This window comes from Leptopilina heterotoma, unplaced genomic scaffold, assembly GCF_015476425.1.
Source record: "Leptopilina heterotoma isolate Lh14 unplaced genomic scaffold, ASM1547642v1 Lhet_32, whole genome shotgun sequence".
Classification (NCBI taxonomy): domain Eukaryota; kingdom Metazoa; phylum Arthropoda; class Insecta; order Hymenoptera; family Figitidae; genus Leptopilina; species Leptopilina heterotoma.
In genome coordinates this window covers 2114224-2140798 of record NW_025111017.1, presented here as the reverse complement: position 1 = coordinate 2140798, position 26575 = coordinate 2114224, and the positions used below count along the sequence as shown (strand labels likewise).

The window sequence follows — 26575 nt, the reverse complement described above, 5'->3', positions numbered from 1 at the left end:
CACCTTCGGGTAGATCCATTCGCAGAAAATCATCGTAAGATACATTCCATACAAATGGACCCACCCTCGAGCCTTGAGGAGCCCCACGCTGCATCTCTTGCTTGAGAGTGCAGGTGTCTCCCTCATATAATAATAATAATAATAATAATAATAATAATTATTATTATTATTATTATTATTATTATTATTATTATTATTATTATTATTATTATTATTATTATACTCGACTTGCCGCCAATTCTCCTCTGACTGGGTCATCAGCGATACCATGTTCTCCGGTGTAACTTGACTGTTTACACCTTCGAACATGGCCTGCCTCTCCAAGTCCCATTTCTTGCATGAGAAGAGGGTGTGCTCCGCGTTGTCCTCAGGGAACTGGCAATATGCACACACCTCGTCCTCGCGTAATTTAAAGCGACACAGGTACGAGTTAAAACACCCGTGACCTGTGAGCGCCTGAGTCATGTAATAGGAAACCTGACCGTGTTTCCTATTTATCCAGGTGGCGAGTGCCGGGATTATTATTATTATTATTATACAAACTGGCGACCTACTACCAGCCCGACCCACTAAAACCCGTAACCCTTTTTTTGGAGCCCTTTACCCTCCCTCGGAACTGTCGTAAGACTGTAGCCTTTGAGGGTGGCGCTCCGACTCTGTCGCCAATGCGACTTTCTGCTTTTCTCTGCGGTTATCCTGCGTTAATAGTTAAAAATTTAAAACTATATTTCAATATAAAAGCGGAATTAACAGCACAACAATAATAAAAAAAAATGTTTAATCAAGTGTAAACAGTCAACTAATTATTTTAAAGAATGTAACTTATTATTAATTTTTCATAAATTTAAATTCATAAAAAATTAACATTAAGATACATTCTTTAAAATAAGTATTGATTCAATTTTGGAAATTAAACTCTTTTTTAAAACAGCCTAGCTAAATCTCAATTTTCCGATGTTAATAAAAAAGGGGACCGCGCTCTGCATGTTTACATTACGTCAGACAATATGACGCATTTAACTCATATTTGACATTTTGTTATCATTAATTTATTTAAATCCTTGACAAGATAGTCCCCTTAATATGTTTATATTTTTAAGGTAAAAAAGGGTTCAGAAAATTTATCTTAAAATATTTTTATGTGTATTCTTACTTTGTTAAGAAATTGTTAGATTTGAATGATACCGATGTACCCGAGTCCAAATTTAAACCCTAATTACCCTCTGAAAAATTTAGAGCTTATTTAGGTTTAGCAGTCGTAAAGTAGAAAATCTCATTAAAAAAACATGGAAAACAAATGAATATCTAAGTTTTGTCTTTTTTCTTTTATAAAAGGAGAGATTCTCGAATGCAACAATAGTACCAACTTGGTATACCCCATATTATAAACCTTGTATACCCAACTTTCATACTCCTGGACCCTACAAATAGAAGAAGAAAAATTTGAAGATTTTCTCAGATTGAATTGAAGCACTTGGAATAAGTAAAAGTGGAATTTAATGTCAATCTAGCCTAAAAAAGCCGTTTTTGGGAAAAATACCTTACTTGAGATTATTTCATAAATCCGAGTGGCACATGTGACTAGCTTAAAACCAAAAAGTTGAGACACTCAAAATTTCCTTAAAATTGATTTTGTACGAAAACCGTAAGTCGTACTGAAAAATTTCTTTAATAAAAGTTGTAGAGAACAAATTCTTCTACATTTTATGTCATTGGGTCTTTACTGTACAACTTAATGTGAGAAAGCTAGAGGGCGCCAAAATTGCAAAGAAACCTACGAAATTTATAAACATAATTTTTTTCTACGTTGCACTCTTTCGGAGGTACAGTCTATTCTATTTATTAATTGTAACGTATAGGTAATCCATATAACACAGGACCACAATATTTTTTGAAATAAAATATTGACTGGACCATGTTTTTTATATGTTTTTTGGGTCGCTGAATTCGAATTCGAACTCAGTTTTCCGCCATCACGTCAAGTTTTTTCAAAATGGCAAATCCAATATGGCTGTCGAATTTTTTAAAAATTTAACAGATTTACTTGAAACTTGTTACTCGGGGGTTTTTGGGGTTGCTAAATACGACTTTCATCTTAGTTTTCAAAAACTCAAAATCTGATAAATTTTTTAAAAATTCGTTAGCCCTACTGGATTCGTCATTTTGAATGTTTTTAAACTAAGTTAAAATTCGTATTTAGCGACCCCAAAAACCCTCAAGTATAAAGTTCAAGTAAATCTGATAAATTCTTTAAGAATTCGTCAGCCATATTGGATCCGCCATTTTGAATTTTGAAAAACTGAGGTGAAATACGTATTCAGCGACCCCAAAATCCCCCGAGTAACAAGTTTCAAGAAAATCTAATAAATTTTTAAAAAATTCAACTGCCATATTGGATCCGCCATTTTGAAGGAACTTGACGTGATGGGGGAAAACTGAGTTCGGATTCGAATTCAGGGACCTAAAAGACGTATAAAATAGTCCAGTCAATATTTCCTTTAAATAAATTTTGTGGTCCTGTGTTATATGGATTACTTACCCTACTGAAAAAAACGACTGTAAATACAGGCGTAAATATGACTGTGAATACGACCCTAAATACGAGCCTTAGTAGGGTGGTGTAATTGAAAAAGTAAATACAGCCGTATTTATGCCCGTATTTAGGGTCGTATTTACGGTCGCATAAGAATACTATTTTTTTCATATACATTAAATATAATATTGCTCTAAAATAATATATTTTTTCAGATAAGTATTAAAATATAATTTATTCTTAATTAATTTGAAATTTTGAAGTGTTAAAGTAAAAGAAATGGAAAATGAAAAAAAAATTTAAGGATATAGTTAGAAATAAGGATAGTATTATTTAACATTAGTAGATGATGTATTATTAGTATTATATTTATATTATAATTATTATTTAAATATATATATAAAAAATATAACACAAACAAATACATATGACTTTGTTTTAGTCACAGCAACAAAAATATACGTAATCCAATTTTAGTGACGCGACGGGTCATAAGTGCACTTTATTTGTAATCATTAAGTTATTACTTTTCCATTTGTCAACAATTTCATTTGTCCCCATGTATTCTAATGTTTTTAATGTGTCGGACAAAAATTTGATGTCAAAAAAATTGACAGATGCCTGTTGTTAAAAAATCTGCTAAAGTTTGAAAAATGAAAAGTTTAACATATGATGGATATCACGTCAAAAGTCCACCCAAAAAAAATGTTGTCTAATTATTCCCAAATTTTTTTTTGTGATATGCCCTATAGGTTAGTAATTTATCGGATACTTTTTTTTGAATTTTATAAAAAATTGTCCGAGGGGGAGGGGTAGAAGTTCTGAACTTTTGCGTGACACGCTCCACTTTGATTATTTCTTATAATTAGAGGAAAAATTTTTTAAAAAAACTAGGATATGGGTTTTTTAGATTTTTTCATGGGCTTTCGAATGGCAAAGTCTATTTTAAAATTTTTTTATTTTGATACAAATTTTAAAAAAATAAAAATAAATTTTCACTTTTCGCATCTTTGGGTCCATTTTTTCCTTTTATTTTTAAATGAAAGCTGAGCTTTTTTCTGATGAAATACTTGTTTTCCAAAAAACCGTTTTTTTTGTTTTCGAGAAATGAATTTTTGAATATAGCGCATCACGTCGTCGCGCCGCAATTTAATTTATAAAACGTTACATTGAACTATTTTCCGCATTTTACAGGGTTGAGACTGACATTAGAATAATAATATAATGCCTGCATTATAGTTTTTTTTATTTTTTTCAAATTAAAAAAAAATTTAATTTTTTTAAATTTTTAACAAAATTAAAAAAAAAATTTTAGACTTTTATTTCTAATTTAAAGCCTACAATTTATTTATTTTCATTTCTTCCAATTTTTTTATTTTTTGATGTTGAAAAATTTTCTCCGATTTTTAAATATTTCAAAATACTGATTTCGTTACATTTTTAAAACAGGTAATTTATTTTTTTTTGCCTTTTTTACTTTAGCTGTTCCCGACTTTGTCTCTGTACTTTTTGTTTTCGTGCACTTATTTTTCTAATCTTTTGACTCGACAAGATGTTCCTACAAATGACGAAAAATTGTTCCTTAAAAAACTTCGTAGGGTTTAAATTCTGTGGAGTTTCCAGCATCAAAAGATTCAAAAAGTAAGGGCACTAAAACAAAAAATGCAGAGACAAAGTTGAGAACAGCGAAAGTAAAAAAAAAGCGAACAAAAAAATAAAAAACGGGCATTAAATTAAAAATAAAATTGCAAAAAAATTTTGTTAAAAATTAAAAAAAATTAAATATTTTTTTTAATTTAAAAAATTTAAAAAAATTAAATATTTTTTTTAATTTAAAAAATTAAAAAAAACTATAATGCAGGCATTATTTTGTTCTAATATCAGTCTTAACCCTGTGAAATGCAGAAAATAGTTCAATGAAACGTTTTATAAATTAAATTGCGGCGCGACGACGTGATGCGCTATATTCAAAAATTCATTTCTCGAAAACAAAAAAAACGTTTTTTTGGAAAACAAGTATTTTATCAGAAAAAAGCTCAGCTTTCATTTAAAAATAAAAGGAAAAAGAAAAAATTGACCCAAAGATGCGAAAAGTTAAAATTTATTTTTATTTTTTAAAAATTTATGTCAAAATAGAAAAATTTTTGAAAATAGACTTTGCCATTCAAAAGCCCATGAAAAATCTAAAAAACCCATATTCTAATTTTTTAAAAATTTTTTTCCTCTAATTATAAGAAATAATCAAAGTGGAGCGTGTCACGCAAAAGTTCAGAACTTCTACCCCCTCCCCCTCGGACAATTTTTAATAAAATTCAAAAATATTTATCCGACAAATTACTAACCTGTAGGGCATATCATACAAAAAATTTGGAAATAATTGGACAACATTTTTATTTTGGGTGGACTTTTGACGTGATATCCACAATATGTTTTCTCTTCATAACCATATTTTTTACAAAAATTGGATTACGTTTATTTTCGTTGCTGTGAATAAAATAAAGTTATATATATATTTGATTGTGTTATATTTTTTATATTTAAATAATAATTAAAATATAATTATGATACTAATAATAATACATCATCTTCATCTACTAATGTTAAATAATACTATCCTTATTCCTAACTATATCCTTAAATTGTTTTTTTCATTTTCCATTTCTTTTACTTTAACACTTCAAAATTTCAAATTAATTAGGAAAAAATTATATTTTAATACTTATCTGAAAAAATATATTATTTTAGTGCAATATTATATTTAATATATATGGAAAAAATTGTATTCATATGTGACCGTAAATACGACCCTAAATACGGGCATAAATACAGCTGTATTTACTGTTTCAGTTACACCACCCTATTGAGGCTCTAAGGTCACATTTACGGTCGTTCTTTTTCAGTAGGGTATACGCAACAATTAATAAATAGACTGTACCTCCGAAAGAGTGCAACGTAGAAAAAAATTATGTATATAAATTTTGTAGGTTTTTTAAGCTCAACAACTTTTCTATTTACAGCAAAACGCAAAAATGGTTTTTTTGATACGAAAAAGGGGAAAAACTGAATCTTTGCAATTTTGGCGCCCTCTAACTTTTGCACATTAAGTTGTACAGTAGGGACCTACTGAGATAAAATGTAGAGAAATTTGTTCTCTACAACTTCTTTTTTAAAAATTTTGCAGTACGACTTACGGTTTTTGTACAAAATTAAATCCACAGAAGTATTAAATTTCTCCCCCTCTAAACTTTTTGGTTTTAAGCTAGCCACATGTGCCACTAACGATATATGAAATAATCTCGAGTAAGGTATTTTTTCTAAAAAAATGACAGATTGACTGTACTATGTTTTTGTAGCGTCTATATAAACGCTATAAATCATATCAGTATTTGTTACTTTGGAGTACTTTTTCCATTTGCAGTTTTTCAAGTAATTATTAAAAATAATTCAAAATTGTCTTTCGCAGAATGGGTCTAAGATTGGGTATTTTCCGCCTGGTTTTGGAGTCAAAGGAGGGTCTAATTTTAACTTATTGTGACTGTCCACGAGAAAACACGGCTTAGGTCCAAAAAATCAATTTTGAATTTTTATGGTAATCGACAGATTTTATGTTGCTTATTCAAATGCAAAAGTCAAAAGTTAAAAATATCAATTACTTTCGACAATATATAGTTTTAAAGATGGGTATGTCAAGCGTAGTTAACTTCAATCGTCGACTGTCCACGACAAAACACGGCTTAGGTTCAAAAAATCAATTTGAGTTTTTTATGGTAATCGACAGATTTTATGTTGCTTTTTCAAATGCAAAAGCCAAAAGTTAAAAATATCAATTACTTTCGACAATATATAGTTTTAAAGATGGGTATGTCAAGCGTAGCTAACTTTAATCGTAGTACTTCAATCGCTCGCCCTGTGAAATTCACGTTTGGGAGCTAAGCCGTGTTTTCTCGTGGACAGTCACAATATTGTATTGGAATTGGGCCATACTTTACGACTGATAAACCTAAAGAAGCCCTACATTTTCAGAGGTTAAGTAGGGTTTAAATTTTGACTCGGGTAGATTTGAATAAAAGATTTCTTATAGTGATCCATATCATGTGAGACTTATACTTGTGGCGGTTATAATAACTTATAATTTTTTAATAGGTTCACATCTATATGTTTCTGCTGAAGGTGAATTTGATTTATACGAGGGGAATAAGTTTCAAAGAAGTTTTGGTCCTGGAGTTGCTTTTGGAGAATTAGCACTTTTGTATAATACAAAAAGACTACGATCTATTAGTGGTATAATTACTATTTCTATTACATACTTCGTTACATAAGTGTGATACAATACTATCTGTCTCTCTCAGTAAAGGTTAATACCGTTCTATCTTCAAGTAATGTTTGTACTGTTCTAAATTCAAATTACAGTTTGTACCATACCATCTTTTTTACAGTTTTGGATAAGATTACTATAAAAAAAGTTCTACTATTAAAAATATTAATAGTTGGGTGATTCTCCACGAAACCGACAATTTCATGTCCCTGGTGTTTTTTAAGAAACAGATTGCACATATGGTAATTAATCCAACGTGAAAAAGTAACTCTGGTGATTACAAACAAAAACCTATAGCTACTTTAATTTATAAGATTAAATATTTTTTTAATGCAAATGTAAGAGCCAAATCGTCATGGTGAAGCCTGTCCCCAGGGTCAGTTACAAAACAAAAATAAATATTTTTAGCAAAATTCTCAAATAAAAATAATGATTGATAACATTTTTTTAATATCTAAGTGTGTAAAATTAAAAAGTAAAATTGGTTGTAAAAAAATTATTTTTTATATTTTTTTCTGATGTTATTTCTTGTTCCCAGTTTCGTGCGTCATGGTGAAGCCTTTTTGAAAAATTGAAATGTTTCAGAAAAATAAAATCAGAATTTCGGTATTCTTTAGTACAAGCAACAATTCAGTTCCCTCAAGTGTTTCACTACAATAGAAAAAAATGTTATACTTTTTTTTCATTTTTTTTACGTTTAAAGCGTCAACTTTGTGCAGGGAATCACAAAATCGTCATGGTGAAGCCTTCACATATTTCATAATAAATCAAACAAAAATTTTTTTTTAGTAAATAATGTATAGTCGTATTATTTCAGTAAATATAAAAGACAGGAATATGAAACCGATTAAAAATTTCTAATAATTTATTTAAAAAAACAGTATTTATTTTGCGTCATGGTGAAACCACAGCGTCATGGTGAAGCTTTTTTTGTCTTTCATTGAACTTGTGATTTAAACAAGTGTACAATTACAACAATTTTTGTAATTGTTTACAAATAAAATTATACAAATAAAAGTTACTTTGACTGTCATAATTTTAGTAAGTTTTGACATTAATTACTTTATAAATTTTCATAAATTAACGTACAAATTTCTGAAAGTTACTAAGAATTGATTTTCATTTAAATTATGTTAATAAATTACGATAAATCATTTAAAATAATTTATAAAATTACAACATGTATTTCCATAAATTTTCATACATTACCACATAAATTTCCATAAATTACCCTATAAATTTCCATAAATTTCCAAAATTAGTTTTTAAAATTTTCTTTTATTTATTAAAAAAAATTTATTTACCTCAAAAAATTGATAAATTACCGCATAAATTACTATAAATTTCCTGCATTAGTTTTTCTAATCTTGAATTATATTTTGTAATAATATTATGAATTACCTCACAATTTTTATAAATTACCATAAATTACTGCATATATTTCCTGAATTAGATTTTTAAATCCTGAATTAAACAAAAAACGTTCATATAAGTTCAACTATCAATTTTGTTAGTACAACAAAATTATGGCAACTAATTATGGTACATGGATGCGTGAACAGTTACTTTGTTTAAAAAATACAAAAATTACAAACAATTTGTCCGGCCCAGAACAGATATTTTATTCTTGACTATCATACTTAAAATTTACATTATGATTTTTATTTTTATTGAAAAAAAAATTCTAAAATAACAATAATCAAATTATCGGTTTCATGAAGAATCATCCAGTTGTATTATACTTGAAATACAGTACCGGCCAAAATTGTCAGTCCACCAATTTTTGAAGGAATAAAAAAAATTTTTTAACATAAAATTTATAAAAACTCAAATTTTTTTTGGTTTATATTTTGAAAGATAATAATATTTTGCAAAGAATAAGACCTCACAGAAGTCATTGGGCCAAAATTAGTAGAAGATATTCTTAAAAATCGTCATTTTCAATGTTTTACAAAAATTTAAATAACTTCTAAAATAATGAACGCTTTTTAATAATCTTAGGCTTATTTTAAAGGTCATTTTCTACGAAATAAGAATTACTTATAGACATTAACCTGTAATTTTTTATTTGGAATAAGCATTACGTCAAAATTGGACAAAAAAATTGGAAAAATTTGAAATAAATTTTTTGTACTAAAAACTATTCTAGAACATATATAAATCATGATATGGTGTAGATTTTCGAAGAAAATTTAATAAAAAAATATGTTTGAATTTCAAAAATTATTTTTCTTTTAATAATATTATTTCAAATTTTTTGAATTTTTTTGTCCAACTTTGACGTCATGCTTATTCCAAGTAAAAAATTACAGGTTAATACCTATAAGTAATTCTTATTCCGTAGAAAATGACCTTTAAAATAAGCCTAAGATTATTAAAAAGCGTTCATTATTTTAGAAGTTATTCAAATTTTTGTAAAACATTGAAAATGACGATTTTTAAGAATATCTTCTACAAATGTTGGCCAAATGACTTCTGTAAGGTCTTATTCTTTTCAAAATTTTATCTTCTTTCAAAATATAAACCAAAAAAAAATTTAGTTTTCATGAATTTTATGTTAAAATTTTTTTTCATTCCTTTAAAAATGGGTGGACTGACAATTTCGGACGGTACTGTATGATTTTCACTTGATTATATCAGATTTTTTTATTTTAATATTCTTAAATTAAACATAAATTAATGAAATAAAACTAAAAAATACATTTATAAATCAACAAACTTAACAACTTAAATATGAATAGTTCAAATTTAAATATAACAAAATATTTTATAATACACTGGAGCTTCACTTATTTTCAGTCTCACTTATTTGTAGTCGCACTTATTTTCACCATTTCCAGTCTCACTTATTTTCAGTTAAAAGGTTCTCCGTGCGTTCTCATTGGTTGATGTTAAAGAATCCACCAATTAAATCAACTCGAATGTTACGTTTCAGAGTGAAAATAAGTGCGACTTTGCCTTTCAGTTTGTTTGGACTTAGTGAAAATAAGTGAAACTCCAGTGTATTATCATAGAAAAAGTTGTAATATAAACAGTTGCTATAAAAAAAGTTACTATCACCATAGTAACGGTTGCTATGGTAACCATTACATAGTTAAAAATATCCGTACCACTGAAAAAAGAGTCTTCGTTTGAAACTTTTAGTGGTAATTTCAAAGACGTTAATTGGCGTCTTATTAGTTTTCTAAAATGCGTACATTTAGAAGTTATGTTTTTAATTTAAGACGCTCAAATAAGACACTTATTTACAAAAGACATTTGTAAACGTCCAAATGTCTTCTGTTAAGATATTTTTAGAAGACGCTGTAGACACTTGGCAATGATAAACGTTTTCTAGGTATGAGAGTTTAACAAAAGAGAATTATGTAAGTGTTTCATTTTTTGAGTTCGCTATCTTTTATCAAAAATATTAGAAGGGAACTTCTATTAAAGAAAGTAAATTATCAATGATATTTATATTTATTTTGCATACATGCCATGAAAAATAAATAAAGCTTTAATTATATTTCAACATATTACTCTTCCTCACGTGGCATATCCCGTGTGGATAATATTAGGATATCCCGTGCGAGTCTCTCATTGGATGGAAAATTAGATATCCTAGATATATCTCTGAGATGTCACATATATCCCTGGGATATCCCAAGGGACATCTTTACACCAGTTATTGAGATATTTTTGTCATTGAGAAAGGAATGTCAAATGAGTAAGAAGTCTATATTATCTAAGGAAATGAACAGAAGGTGCAAAGTGAATCTTATTGATATGCAGAGGGAAAAGGACAGTGAGTTTACGATTTAAGATGCTTCGACCATTGAAATACAAAACAGCTGATTATTGGAGGAAGACTACGCTTTAATTAATACTGAAGAAGAACTTCGGCAACTTTTAAGCACGCACAACACTGAGGATCAGGGTGGGGACAACATAATTGAAGACAATATCAATGTTTACGAAAATGATTTAAGTCATAATAAATGTCATATTTGTGGAATTGAAGTTGACGTTGCGGACCTTTGCATGGGACGCATGATTATTCCCCAAATGTAATTTTTCCGAAATGTCATTTTACCGAACTGCACTTTTGCGAATAGTCATTTTTGCGAAAAGCCATTTTTACGAATAGTCATTTTTGCGAAAAGCCATTTTTGCGAATAGTAATTTTAGCGAAAAGTCATTTTTACGAATATTCATTTTTGCGAATTGTTATTTATGCGAATCGCCATTTTTACGAATTGTCACTTTTGCGAATCGACATTTTTACGAATTGTCACTTTTGCGAATTGACATTTTTACGAAATGTCATTTTTGCGAATAGCCATTTTTGCGAAAAGTAATTTTTACGAATTGTCGTTTTTGCAAATTGTCATTTTTGCGAAAAGCTATTTTTGCGAAATTTCATTTTTGAGAAATGTCATTTATGCGAATTGTCACTTTTGCGAATCGCCATTTTTACGAATTGTCAATTTTCCGAAAAGTCATTTTTGCGAATTGTCATTTTTCCGAAAAATACAATAGTGAATCTATATATACCTACAAGTTTACTATTGTATTTTTCGCAAAAATGACAATTAGCAAAAATGACTTTTCGGAAAAGTGACAATTCGTAAAAATGGCGATTCGCAAAAGTGACAATTCGCATAAATGACATTTCTCAAAAATGAAATTTTGCAAAAATAACAATTCGCAAAAACGACAATTCGTAAAAATTACTTTTCGCAAAAATGGCTATTCGCCAAAATAACATTTCGTAAAAATGTCGATTCGCAAAAGTGACAATTCGTAAAAATGTCGATTCGCAAAAGTGACAATTCGTAAAAATGGCGATTCGCATAAATGACAATTCGCAAAAATTAATATTCGTAAAAATGACTTTTCGCTAAAATTACTATTCGCAAAAATGGCTTTTCGCAAAAATGACTATTCGTAAAAATGACATTTCGCAAAAATGGATTTCGCAAAAATGACTATTCGCAAAAGTGCAGTTCGGTAAAATGACATTTCGGAAAAATGATATTTGGGAAATAATCATGCGTCCCCCGTTGCATCAATTTTGACGGAAATGAAGAGCTTAATGACAAACAAATATGCGAGGTGTGCTTTAGAGAAAATGTAATTGTAAATACACGGGGAGCAACATCAGGAGGGTTGCAGAACTCCTGATGGTTTTCATCGTTTAGGAACCAAAGATGGAACACTAGAAAGACGGTACCCGCGGAATAAATTTACCATTGCTGATTCTACATTTGCAATCACTCAGGATGTACCATCCACGACATTGACGTTAATAAAAGCTTTGATCCTCAACTCTAGTTCAACGTAAGGATTTGTTTTCTACAGCTGCGCGCGATATTGTATCACAAAAAGATGCAAGTGTCTTGCAAAAAATGTGCTTAGTAATTCGAAATGCGATTCAAATTAAAACCTTCGCCTTCGAGAATGGCGCCTTATCTTTGCCGCCATTGCGACTTCTTCCGTTTCCTGCGGATATCCTGCGTTACAACTTAAGAGTGAAAAAATAACATTTAAAATAAATAAATAATAAAATTGGTTCAAATAAAAATAAATAAATATTGTCACTTGATAATATTGTAAAAAGACAATATACGACAAAAAACAAAATAAATAAACAAATAAATAAAGTAAACTTGTAAAGGACAATAAAATATACAATACAATCGCTCCAGCCCTTTGTATGTTTCCTCTTACCAACTTTTGGTCCTTGCGAGGGTCTTCTTCGCCTCTGCAAGGGTTGGAAATCATACTTTTATTTACAGAGAAAGCAGCTTTGGCCTCTTTTACAGTTTGCGAACTTATCGACTTCTCCGCCCCTGAAGAACAAAGTCGATCTGTCAGCCGCATTACATTATTTTCCTAAGTGGCCATAATCCAGGCATCTGTGACCATTACTCTCTTCCTAAATGGACACGACATAAAGCCAATCTTTATGAGTCCCACCTCCTGCAGCCTTTTCGCTTCCTTTGGGTCGGTTACCACAACTGCGAGCTTCATCCCTTACCGGTTTCGTCCAAGGACCATCACCTTCCTGCTTCCTGGCTTCTTCAAGACATTTTCCAACACTTGTTACACTTCCTTTTCTTGGGTAAGGCAATTCAAGTTGCGAATCTCCAGTGTTACCCTTCGATCCGCAGACTGCACCTCACCCAAGCCTTTCACCGCTTTAGAAACCTCTGCGGTGAAGGCTTCTTAATTAGAGTCACCTCCAATTTTAATCACGAGGTCTTCCCTTTTTGTAGCTTTCGCAGCTAAGACCCTCGTGTGGCTAACGTTTGGGCCATCCTCCTCGCAAAGCTTACCCAAAGCGTCGGCAAACGTACAGCCTTTTCATAGTTGCGGATTGAGTCCCCTCTGGACTGCCGGAACTACGTCTTCTTTTCGGCACGCCTTAACTGTTTATAGTAGTAGTTTATAGTAGCGCTCTCGCTTCTTCTTTCTGTCCTCACGGTTACCTTCCACCATGCCGATAGTACATCCTAGGTATACATCAGCTTCGTCAGCCTCTGCGTGGTTCGCCTTTGCTTTTTTCAGCAGGACTTGAAGGACGGTAAGTCCGTCCTTAACGGTCTTATTTACATTCTTCTTAATGTCAAAAGACTGTCTTCGCGATTCTCTCTAATCGCCTTGTCATCCACATCTGAGTGTACGGGGCTGAATGCAATCTTCCCGCTGATGCCACTCAACACACTCTCTAGACTACTTCCAATTCCTCTTCTTGTTCTGTCCACGATGTTTTGTGGATCCAACCTCTCCACGATGATCTGTGGAACCTTCAGAACGGCGTTGCCCTCCTGCATCCACGGGGCACCGGCCATTGTCCCCACGCTTGACAATTGGAACCGGTGAGAGATTTAACCGAAGTATTACCCTGAAGCTATTCCTGTTTTTGACGGTAGCTCATCATGTTCGTTTCTTTTTGTTTGGTTGTTCTTTACTGAAAAGCCCTGCCACCACGGCAAAGTCTACCGAACATATCCATGATGTCAATCACGTCTGACAGCAGACCCACTTCTCCCAGCACAACAAAGACATCAATGATGTTCGGCAGTAGACCCGCTTCTCTTAGCACATCAAAGACGTCAATGATGTTCTGCACTGGACAACCAGCAGCGGAGAGTACACTCTGCCCAGTTAAAACAATGCTATAAAATGACTCTATAGAGATTTCTATAGAGTATTCTACAGAGCGTTCTATAGAATTAATTTAAAAAAATATTTTTTTATAATTTCTGAACGAATTCTATAAAATTTCACAAGAATTATTTTAAAGAATTCGTGCAGAAATTTAAAAAATATATTTTTTGATAAATTCTACATAATATTGATAAATAATAAATTCTGCAAAATAGTGTATACAATGCTCTACAAAATATTCTATAGAATACTCTATAGTCATTCTATAGAATCATTCTACAGTAAAACCAAGATGTGTCGAAATGAGTTTTTGAAAGTTTAAGTGTATTCTTTTTACAATTCAGAAATGTGAAGTTTACAATCAAGAGGAAAAGTCCAGCATATAATTTATTCATATAAGTGAATCTCCTATTTAAAAAAGAACAGACATGTCACATTTGTCACAAATGTCACACCTGCCACATGTCACGCATGACCAATTTCAAGTGTGTCACACCTGTCACACGTCATGTACAGCACTGAGAAGACAAGGAGTTGCCAAGCGAATAATGTATTACTTAAACTTTGACAGGCGTTTTTCTCAAAACTGTGTTTTTTAAACTGGCGTCCATGATATCTCGAAAACGGCTTGACCAATATCGCCCAATTTTTTAGGGCGTGTTCAGCACATATGTTGCTACCGCCCGAATTAGGATAATTGAAAAAGGTCAACTTGTTTCTGTTTTATACAACAAAATAGACCAAAAAAATCACGTTTTTAAAAAAAAATTTCAAAGCCGCGTAAAAAATTTAATTTTTAATATTTTTAAATAATCCTAGTTCCAGCGATAGCCACATCCTCACAGATTAAGATGCCTTTTGATTTTTTGATTTTAGTTTAGTCAATTACTCATTCCCCCTTAACAAACTTTCGTTTAGTTTCATGAATTCAACATAGAATTAGAGACGATCAAATGTTTTAGAGGTGTCCGAAAGAAAACGTTTTTTGGATTTTTAAGTTTTGCGATCATTATTTTTGAGTCTTAACTTATTTGGCAAATTTTTTTTTATGCTATTGGATATCTTTCTTCGAAGTACATTTTAAAAAAGATTTAATTAAATTTACCCTGAAATGTGAGGAATACATTCGGGGTAAAGCCGCTCACTTAGTTTTAAAATTAAAATTTAAAATAAAATAATTTCACGTATTATATTTTAACAATAATAAAGTTTAAAAAAAAAGTTAAAACCAAATTCATAACTAAATTTCACTTTCTCTTAACCCTCGGAGAACACACCTCTTTTTTAGACTATTTTTCAAAGCTCAACCAATTTTAAACTGCTCATCTAATCAAGCTAAAGAATTTTTTTAATTATACTGTGGTAATTGCTCTGCTTCTTATGTTGGTCAGTCAAAAAGAAATGTTCGTGTACGTATTAATGAACATAAAAACTCTACGACTAATGTAATTGCTGATCATAATAACAAGCTAAATCACAATTTCGATTGGAATAATTTTGTAATACTTGACAAAGAGTCTAATTATAATAAACGTTTAATATCAGAAATGATCCACATTTTTTTGCAAAAAAAACTTTGTTAACAAAAAAGATGATACACAAAATCTCAATAACTACTACATCCATTTTCTCAATAAAAAGAAACACGTGTGACTCTTATCTGCTTTGATTAACCTTGGTATTTCTTCTATTCTATTATTTTTATTTTTTGTTTACTAGTGGGTCAGTCACCTCATCTTCATCGATTTTACTTGCGTTGCTCATAGTGATGCATAACGATACGAGATTTTCAATTATCTCACTTCATATTGATCGTTTTCACAAAATGTTAAAAAAGTAAATATCGTTCATTCATTTGTTTTTTATATATCGTATCGTACTGAAATATCGATCGTCATCAAACGATAATCTCGGTTTTTATTAGAAAATAAAAATTTATTTTACAATGACAGAAGAAAATTTAGACAATTCTACTAAAACAAGCTGGAGTCTTTAAATTAATCCTATTTTAAATAAACAGTTTTTTGAGTCTCCTGTATAATTTATAAAAAAAATTTCTTTTTAATTTAAGTTCATTTAAAGAATATAGGTCCCTTTTGTTTAAAAAGTAAATTATTTAAATTGCTATAAACAATATTAATTAACAAACAGTTAACTTTGATTCATCTCCACTAAAAAATGTTTTTTTTCACATTCTCTTTTTAATTTAAGTTCATTACAAGAATATATGTCCTCTTCTTGTTTAATAAATAACTTTTTTAAATAGTTATAAACATTATTAATTAACAAATTTATTTATTTATTTACGGGCAATGAGTCCCATTCGTACATAAAGTACTAAAAATAATTAACAGTTATAAATATGTTGTAAACATTAGGCTGCGTTATTATTTTAATTAAAGAACAATTTACGTAGATCGCTAACGAAACTAGACAAAGAATTATTAAAGAAATCCAGCTGATCCGAATGGTAGTTAGCTAATTTACATACTCTTATCGTAGTTAAGTTATCTCGATAACATGTTCTCGAATAAGGTATAATATAATAAGTACCTATAATTTTTCGCGAACGGCCGAAAATGCCGTGATGGTCTTATAGGAGCAGAAAAGTTGACTGATGCTAAGATCTGGGAGCAATTGATTATATTATTTATAATTTTAAATAAGAAAAGCAAGTCATTATATAGAAATCTGGATGATATTAAAGGAATTTTGAAGCAAGATCGAAGGTTGTCATAGTCATGTGAAAAAGGATCATATCTAACACCCATCTGCTTTGCTGCGAATCTTAAAAATCTATTTTGAACTCTCTCGAGCTTGATCAAATACACCTGGTTATACGGTGACCAAACAATTGATAAGAATTCAATGTTAGATCTTACCAAGCCAAAATATAATGTTTTTAGGGCTGTTATATTATGAAAACAAGACGCGTTTCTTGTTATAAAACCAAGCATACGCAATGCTTTGTTTACCGTCTCAGTCACATGTCGTGAAAAAGAGAAAGACTTGCATAATAGGATTCCAAGGTCTCGAATCTCAGACACTCTGTCAATTTCATTACCATCAATCGCGTAACAATGTCTCAAGATGATAGTAAGTTTACTGTAAGAAATAACATAACATTTATTTAACTTTAATGAAAAATTGTTTTTGGTGCACCAAACATGTAGACTATTCAAGTCAGATTGGAGACAAAGAAAATCATAATGTGAGGTAATTGATTTATACATCTTGAGATCATCGGCAAACAAAAGAAAGCAAGAAAATTTAAACACTGTATTAATGTCATTCATAAATAAAAGAAACAAGAGAGGTCCAAGATTCGAGCCCTGAGGAGCACCAGATATTGCTAAAAACGTGTTAGAATAGTCATAATTGATCCTGACAGATTGGTATCTATCAGCGAGGTAACTCCCCATCCACGAAAGAAACTGATTCGAAAACCCCATTGCACTCAACTTGTCAAGGAGAATACCGTGATCAACTCTATCGAATGCTTTGGAAAAGTTAGCGTAAACGACGTCAACCTGAGTTTTACCATCAAGATTGTTAAGAATGCTATCAGCAAATATACAAAGATTCGTATTCGTATTATTATTCAATAATGTGATTTTTTATTTGACTATATGTAATATCATGTACTATACTTTCGAATATTTTTGGTATTGAACTTAATAAGGTAATTGGTCTATAATTTTTTACATTATTCTTACAGTCGCTTTTATAAATAGGGACGATAATGCCTTTCTTCCATTCAAATGGAAATTCGCCAGTAGTAAGTGATTTATTAAACAGAATAAATAAAGGCTCAAGAAACGAAGAGCAGCATCCCTTCAAGAGTGCAGGTGTGATATAATCAGGACCGTCACCTTTTGAAACATCCAAAGTTCTCAATTTTTTCATGATATCACCCTTACTTATAGAAAGATTACTCAGGTCGACGATATCGGAAAAAGGATAGTTTTTTAAATGATTTGAAGGCAAGAATTGGTGTTGAGTGTATACTGTTTGGAAATATTTTGCAAATAAGTCCGCTATGCCCTTACTTGTAGATTCCGTAACATAACCCAAATACATACTATTTGGTATTCGACTAGACTTTCTTGAAGAATTGATATAAGACTAGAAATTTTTAGCATCAGCCATAATAGAATTTTCAGTTTTTAGCATATATATTCGTTATAGCATAATTTCGATATCGTATTACATTTCGCGCGCAAATTAGAAAAAATTTTGTAGTCGGAATTTAGTTTAGATTTTTTGTAAATTACATGTGCAGTTTTTTTAAGCCGAATTAAATTTTTAAGTTCAGTAGAAAACCATATGGGAAAGTTTGATTGAAAAATAAATTTTATCGGAACAAAGAAATCAAAAGCTGCGTAAACGTAATTGTAAAAAATAAAGATCGCATCATCAATGTTACAATCATTAAATGCTTCTTGACAATTAATGTTCATAAGAAAAGAATTAATACCAGCTGTATTCGCATTATCAAAATCGTACTTATAAGTCTTACAATGTTGTTGATTAACATTATTGTTATTCCTAGTAGTATTCTCACCAGGAGAAGTATATAAAGAAAACACAAAGACTGGATGAAAATTATCAAGGGCAAAAGCGGATCAGTAACTTTACTAAGTGTAAATTCAATAGAGTTAGTAAAAATTAAATCTAATAAGTTATTTTGTGAGTTCACTATGTAATTTATTTGTTTTAAAGCTAAAAAGTCAATTGTATTAGAAACATTTTCGGCAACATCACAGTGCAATTTTAATGATCCCGGTTTAGCAAAACAATAAGGGTCATCATTATGATTAGTGTTCCATATAGCATAAGGCATATTAAAATCCCCAAGAATAGATATAACAGCTTGTGGAAATAAAAATGAAATGTCCTCCAATATATTGCACATTGCATTATATTTTTCAATATTTGCATTTGCCCGTGTAGAAAAATTTCGGGGCAGTCTGGAGTCCAGTGATTGCCCCAACTAGACGCATCTGGACGGTCTAATCTAGACGGTCTAACTGTATGCTATATGGGATTTTTCTGGACGGTCTAATTTAGACTGTCTAACTGTATGCTATATGGGACTTCATTGGCATCACTAGAATTCAAAATTTTTAAAGTACAAATCAAAGTACAATCAAGACTTTAGTGCCCGATTTGTCGGTCTTCTTTGAATTTATACATGGATTGTCACTTCAAAATTCAATAGAACAATTTAGTCAATCTAAAGAATCGTTCAAAAATAAATATTGTAGGTTTATATGAATTATTATAAATAAAATTTTCAATGAATTTAATTAAAAATTCTAAAGAACTTAGATTTTTGAAAAATGCCTAATAATTCAAAGTTTCCTGAAATTAGATAAATTTTTTAACATATTGTATTTGATTAATTATTAAAAATATTTTATCTGTAGAAGAATTTTAGTTAAAAACACTATAAACAATTGAGTGTTGAAAAAGTTACAGATTTATTGTAGAAATTTAATTATTTTCAAAAGTAACAAAATTCTACATAGAAATTCAATTATGTTCAAAAATTTTTTTAACTTCTCATCAAAATTTCAATTATCTTTATAAATAATAAAATCGTTCTCTGAAATTCAATTATTTTCCAAATTTTTAACAAGATTTTTGGCAAAATAAAATGTCAGCAAAAATTTAATTACTTTCATAAATAAAAAACCTTTCATAAAAATTCAATAAGTATTTACAAATTTTTTATAAGTTTCTTCTCAATAATTCAATTATTTTTATAAATAATAAAATTCTCAGAATTTTTTTATTATTCAAAATTTCTTAGTTAATCTCAGAATTTCTCAATTAGTTTTAATACAATTTTAATCGAATTCTTCGAAAAGTGTATAATTATACTTAAGAATTCTATTGAAATTCGTCATAAGAATTCAATTATATAAAAAATTTTTAATAAAACTGAAAGTAATACTTTAAAAAATTGTTTAATGATTCGTCCTTATAAGCATCAGAATATATGACACTGGCATTGATAGAGTAAATTAGGAGAGTTCACACCCAGACTTCAGTGGCCGTGCGGTTTAAATGCTTCGAGTCGGGTCGTCAAGGGTGGGGGGCGTGAGTTCGATCCCACATGCGAGCGGATATTTTTCATTGTAAGTGTTATATAAAATAATAAAATTACTATATTTAATCTGTACAAGTGTTATAAATTAAAATTGTAAACTTGTTTGTAAATAATGTTAAATGCCTGTTAAAGAATGAATTTAAAAAATGTACCAATTAACGCAAATTGTTTTTTTATTAAAATTATTTTTCAATATTACTATTTTAAATGATATTTACTGCTAGTGCAGTATATTATTTATTTGAAAATAATATAATTATTATAATAATAAGTTATTGTCATTAAATACATATACACACATACATATGAATAACAATAATATTTATTATTATTAATAACTCATATTTTCACATTACATTGAATAAACGTGAGAACCGAGTAAATTTGGGTAAATTATTTAAAATTAAAAAACTGAAATATTGAAATCGAACCTAAAATTTTAAATATTAGCACTGCTCATTAGCCCTGATTAGCTCGTCAAGTCTGGACCAACGCGTGGTTTGATCGTCACTGGTCTGATTAGCCCATGGTCAGACAGTCTTTTCAGCGCCCAGTTAGAGAATAGACTGTCTTTCTGGCACCACACTAGAACCCAACAATTTTTCTACACGGGTGGGGGAATCTAAAATGCTCCAACAATATGACAACTTTTGTTCCTCTTCACCAAAAATTTTTTTACGATTACTTTTTTATTTATGCTCATTTAAAATATATAAGAATGTAAGTATAAATACTTATTTTAAATAGGCTGTGACTTTAAAATATGTCTTTGGTGGAGAGGAACAAAAGTTAACTATTTGTTAATTAATAATGTTTATAACAATATACAAAATAAGTTATTTTTTAAACAAGGAGAACATATATTCTTTAAATGAACGTAAATAAAAAATTAATCGTGAAAAAAAACATTTTTTAGTGGAGATGAATCGAAGTTAACTAATATTGTTTGTAACAATTTAAATAAGTTACTTTTTAAACAAAAAGGACATACATATATTCTTGTAATGAACTTAAATTAAAAAAAAATGTGAAAAAACTTTTTTTAGTAGAAATGAATCAAAGTTATCTATTTGTTAATTATTATTGTTTATAACAATTTAAATAAGTTACTTTTTAAACAAAAAGGACATACATATATTCTTGTAATGAACTTAAATTAAAAAAAAATGTGAAAAAACTTTTTTTAGTAGAAATGAATAAAAGTTATCTATTTGTTAATTATTATTGTTTATAACAATTTAAATAAGTTATTTTTTAAACAAAAAGAACATACATATATTCTTGTAATGAACTTAAATTAAAAAGAAAATGTAGAAAAAAACATTTGTTAGTGCAAAGGTATCAAAGTTATCTATTTGTTATTTAATATTGGTTATAACAATTTAAATAAATTATTTTATGTTTAATTAATTGTCGGGTGGTCATATTAGATTATTTTGAACTAATTTAGATCATGTGCAGTAACGAAATAAAAAAATGAACGTTCTATTTCAAAAAAATGGTGTTAATTTGTTAACTATGATTAAAATAAAAAATCAGAAATAATTATTATCTTAAAAATTAGTTTCGAGGGATGTCTTAAGAATTTATTTCCTTTTAATTTCAAATAAAGAACACTGAAATCGGTTAAAAATTGTAGGTTATAGACATTTTTGAACAGTAAATTGAAAAAAAAATTCAATTTTGCAGAAAGTAAATTTATAACTTTGTTAAAATTAATTTTGACTATTTCATTTTTATTTTGATATTAAATAATACAACTCTTTAGCTTTAAGTTACACTTGATACTTTATTTATGTGACTCTTGAATTAAATTTTTTTTAAATAAATAAATGAAAGATACGCCACGAGTATACTCGGGTTAAACCGTAGTGAGGTTAACTAAATGTGAGTTTTAATTTTATTAAATTAAGTAGACATTAATTATTATCAATTTTTAATTCAAAATAAAATTGTATAAATTAACTAAAAAATGTAGTCAACTATTCTATTAAACATTAACAAACTTCTAATCAAGAAACTATTATTTATTTGAGTGTATTTGATAAAGAATTTTGTTTTTATTGTTTTGAAAATAATGTCCAAATAAAAAATTCCGAGAATCTTGGTACTTTCGCTCGAAGAACGATAATATCGTTCGAAAAACAAAAGACTTATTCTCATATCGTTTTTTTTTACATAATATAAGAACAAATATCGATCGTTTTTTGTATCGTGTCGATCGAATGCATCACTAGTTGCTTATTTTGAACTAGTGTCTAATCGTTCTTGCTTGGACAAAGAGGTTCGTCTTGTATAAGCAATGTGTGACTTAAATGATTTATAATTTTTTCTTACGGTAATATTTGTATTTTATTTTTTTGTAAATTAATTTTTGTAAAAATGTTTATAATTCGCATCAAAAAATTCTTTTTAATTAATTATAGTTTCTGAGGAGGACAGCTGTGCTGTTGAAACGTTAAAAGAAATTACTTCTTTTTTGTTTTTTGAATCCTGACTCGGAGTGATCGATTTTTTTCATCATCTTAATATTTTTTAATTATAGTTTAAACTCTGTAGAATAAGTCTGTATACTTAATAGTCCTTATTAAAAATATTTAAAAAAGATAAAAAGCTTTTCGTAAAAAAGCGTGGGGTCATAAAGACCCCATGTGTTCTCCGAAGGTTAATAAAATATAACATTATTTAAGTCCATAGTTGTAATTCATGAAACCTATATTCATTTTTTATTAAACCAGTTTGTTGTTTATAGCATTGTTTATAGAACTCATAGTTTATCAATAATAAATCGTACTTAAGACAGGAATAAGAAAAATTTTAATATTTAAAAAATAAAACTGTTCTGTCTTGAAAAGATAAAGTGAGCGGATTTACCCTGGAAAATTTGTGATTTCGAAATATGGTATTTATGGGCAAATGTAAAAAACATGCTCACTTCGACAAAAAAAGGGAAAATTTTTTTTATCCCACATGCACAAAAGTGGCGCTTTTAGATAGCTGACGACAGGGAGTAAAGTCACTCATTTGTTCTACCATATGAAAATGGCGTCCATTTTCTCCCATGTGCAAACATAACCGCTGATCCCATGCGTTATTTTTGCCCAAGGGAGAAAATGCCCGCCATTTTCATATAAGTCGAACAAGTGAATGACTTTTACTCCCTGTCGTCTGCTATCTGAAATCGCCACTTTTGTGCATTAGGAATAAAAAATATCGTAAGTAACACGGGAATAAAGGCAGCCAATTTGTTTACGGTGATTTTTGTGACACGAGTAGAGGTCGAGGGCGCCATAGGCGCCCCGAGACCGTAACGAATGGCTGCCTTTATACCCTTGTTGCCTAGTATACTATAATTTGTAAGCACTCATGCATTGTTTATATCGATTTACTTATAATTATTCAATAAATCAGAAAATATCAATGTAATTAATATTCATAAATTGCTTCAAAAGTTAGACGGAAAAGAAACTTTCGGGTATGCTATATCACAGTTACAAACGACCTGACTTGTGAAATATTAAACAAGAAATAAAAAAATTCAAATTATACTATTTTTTATTAATACTATAAATTTAATTAATTATCATTTATAAAGTTAACATTAACATTTTCTGCTCCTTGTTTAGTTATTCCATATAAGTAACAAAAAATAATCGATTCTCTCATTTATTCTATCCCGTTTGAGGATTTTTAAATCTAGCGAAATTATTCATAAATACTTGGCAACAGTAAATACTAACTAAGAAAAAAAGTATTTTTAAATATAATAAAAATATAAAGGATAATATTAAATTACCTGAAGACATTGCGGTTTCTATTCTTTTGACGTTAATGAATAGGTTGCAATTGACAATTAGTATGAACTTCGTCATTTACAAAAAAAATAAATGTTGGTTAATTTTAAAATCATAGCTTTGCACCAACTTCAAAATACATACGTGAAAAACGACACGATGGGTCAGAATTCGTGAAATTTTCACAGAAAATAAAAAGTATTTTTTTTAAATCGAAATGTTGAAAAAACATTTCTATTTGGCCTTAAGAATGTGTCCACCAAAAAACAGGAAAAAAAATTATTTTTTATAAAAGTTATTGCAAAATTAATTTTTTAGCAACTTTTTAAACAAAATTTTATTTCTCCTAAATGAATGAACCGATTTAAATGAACCAAGCGGGAATATCAAGGGGATAAAATATACTTTCGTTTAGAATTAGAAAATTTCTAAAAAGTTTATTTTTTAATAATTATTTAATAAATTTTTTATAAACAATTAATTTTTTTTAATGTTCTACGCCTTTTTAAAATTTGAAAAAAATATTAACATACACTTAAAACTATAAGAAATCAAAATCCGTTGAGAAAATTTTGGAGCGACAATTATTTTAAAAGTTATAAACAAATTATATTGAACGGAGATGCGATTTTGATGATTTTCAGAATTAAAACATTATTTTTAACTACGAAATGAACAAAACACTGTCAAATTAACATTTTTATTTAATTATATAACCATAAAAATTGATAAAAATGATCAAAAACTAAGTTCAGCGTTGATGCACAACACCGCGCCAATATAATTCGTTTATAACTTTTAAAATAATTGTCGCTCCAAAATTTTCTCAACGGATTTTGATTTCTTATAGTTTTAAATGTATGTTAATATTTTTTTCAAATTTTTAAAAGGCGCAGAACATTAAAAAAAATTAATTGTTTATAAAAAATTTATCAAATAATTATTAAAAAATAAACTTTTTAAAAATTTTCTAATTCTAAACAAAAGTATATTTTATCCCCTTGATATTCCCGCTTGGTTCATTTAAATCGGTTCATTCATTTAGGAGAAATAAAATTTTGTTTAAAAAGTTGCTAAAAAATTAATTTTGCAATAACTTTTATAAAAAATAATTTTTTTTCCTGTTTTTTGGTGGACACATTCTTAAGGCCAAATAGAAATGTTTTTTCAACACTTCGATTTAAAAAAAATACTTTTTATTTTCTGTGAAAATTTCACGAATTCTGACCCCGATGCAATTAATCACGATTTTTATACATTCCTAATAAAAACTTTTTGATGCATTTTACAGGTATATGTAAAAATGAGAAATCTATCAGTTACAAAAGAAATTATGTGGTTTTGAATTATTTTGTAAGTGTGCCTTCAAATAAGGTGTCATTTAAATAAAGATTACACTCTACCTTTCAGAATATTTTACCATTAAAGGTCAATTTATTTTAAAGGCACACGTTTTGTTAACATACCTAATTGTTAACAATCGTTTGTCAAATACAATGTGTAGGGGAGGATGGGGCAAGGATAGTTAGTTGCTGTTATGCTTAGACGGCTTGCTCAAAAATCGCGTAATTCATAGTATATTCGCGTTTTAACACCAAAAGATGATTGTAAAAATTGCAAGTCAATCTGTCGCCATTTGCGAAGTTGGGAGATTATTTTTGAAAAAAGTCTGTTTTGCTAAAATGTCAACGTAATGTTTATCATATTGTTTTCTACATTAGAATTTCAGAATATTTTTTACGTAAAATGTTTTGCGGAGTGGAATTTCCTGCTAAACACGAATATCGTATTTATTTTCAAATTAATTCACGTCGTTCCTTAAAATTTAGAAAAAACTGAAATATGGACTCATGGGGCAAGGATAGTTAGAGATAATACGGCACGGTAAAAGCGTGTTAATACCATTGAAAATTTTAAAAAAGTGTTTAATTGTTCTTTTTAGGTTGATATACATAATGGTGCGTAATTATATACGGAAAACGAAGCTTATGACCAAGAAATTGGTGGTCGTCTGAAAAAAATTGTTTAAACTTCTGATTCTAGTTCAGATGAATTTTAATATAATAATTGCAATTCAGAAAATGTTCCATACATATTTTTAATACTTGGGATATCAATATTGAATAGTCTAAAACCAGTAAAATAAAAAAAAACAAAAATTTACTGATTTTCTATAACATTTTTGGCATTCGAATTCTTTTAACTATCCTTGCCCCGGTACTGGGGCAAGGATAGTTAAAAATTTTTGTTTACTTTTTTATTCATATCTCGTAGGGATTTGAGTCTACAGTAAAATAATGTACAGCAAAATTATAGCCAAATAACCAGGCTTTCCAAAAATACTTTTCATTTGCAGATACATAATCAAGTTTGGCCGCTAGATCCGAAAAGGTCTTACCTAACTATCCTTGCCCCATCCTCCCCTACTTAGAAATTTTTAAAAATTAAATGCTTCAAAAACTACATGCAAAAAAACTAAAATAATTTATTGTGGTTGAAATTAGAGTCACCCCTTATTAAATACTCACCATTTCGCTATTTTTTGTTGCACACTTTTCTCACTTAGTATATCACAGTGCAACAGAATTTCACTTTCTTATTATTTCTGGGATCGCATAGGGTGATTTTAATAGGTTTTTTGATGATGAATGAGAATCCGTAATCAG

General features: G+C 29.1%; 1 protein-coding gene across 2 annotated transcripts in view; it reads left to right on the top strand.

Annotated features, from left to right (window-relative positions):
* LOC122504809 (cGMP-dependent protein kinase, isozyme 1-like) overlaps positions 1 to 26575 on the top strand; it is a 519664-nt gene that overhangs the window by 175065 nt on the left and 318024 nt on the right. The window contains exon 2 of one of the 2 annotated variants that reach the window (XM_043616069.1): positions 6677 to 6814. The exons of the other annotated variant lie outside the window; for it this stretch is intronic. Coding sequence (XP_043472004.1) covers positions 6677 to 6814 — 138 coding nt within the window. The remainder of the gene's footprint in view (positions 1 to 6676; positions 6815 to 26575) is intronic. 2 annotated transcript variants of the gene reach the window in all.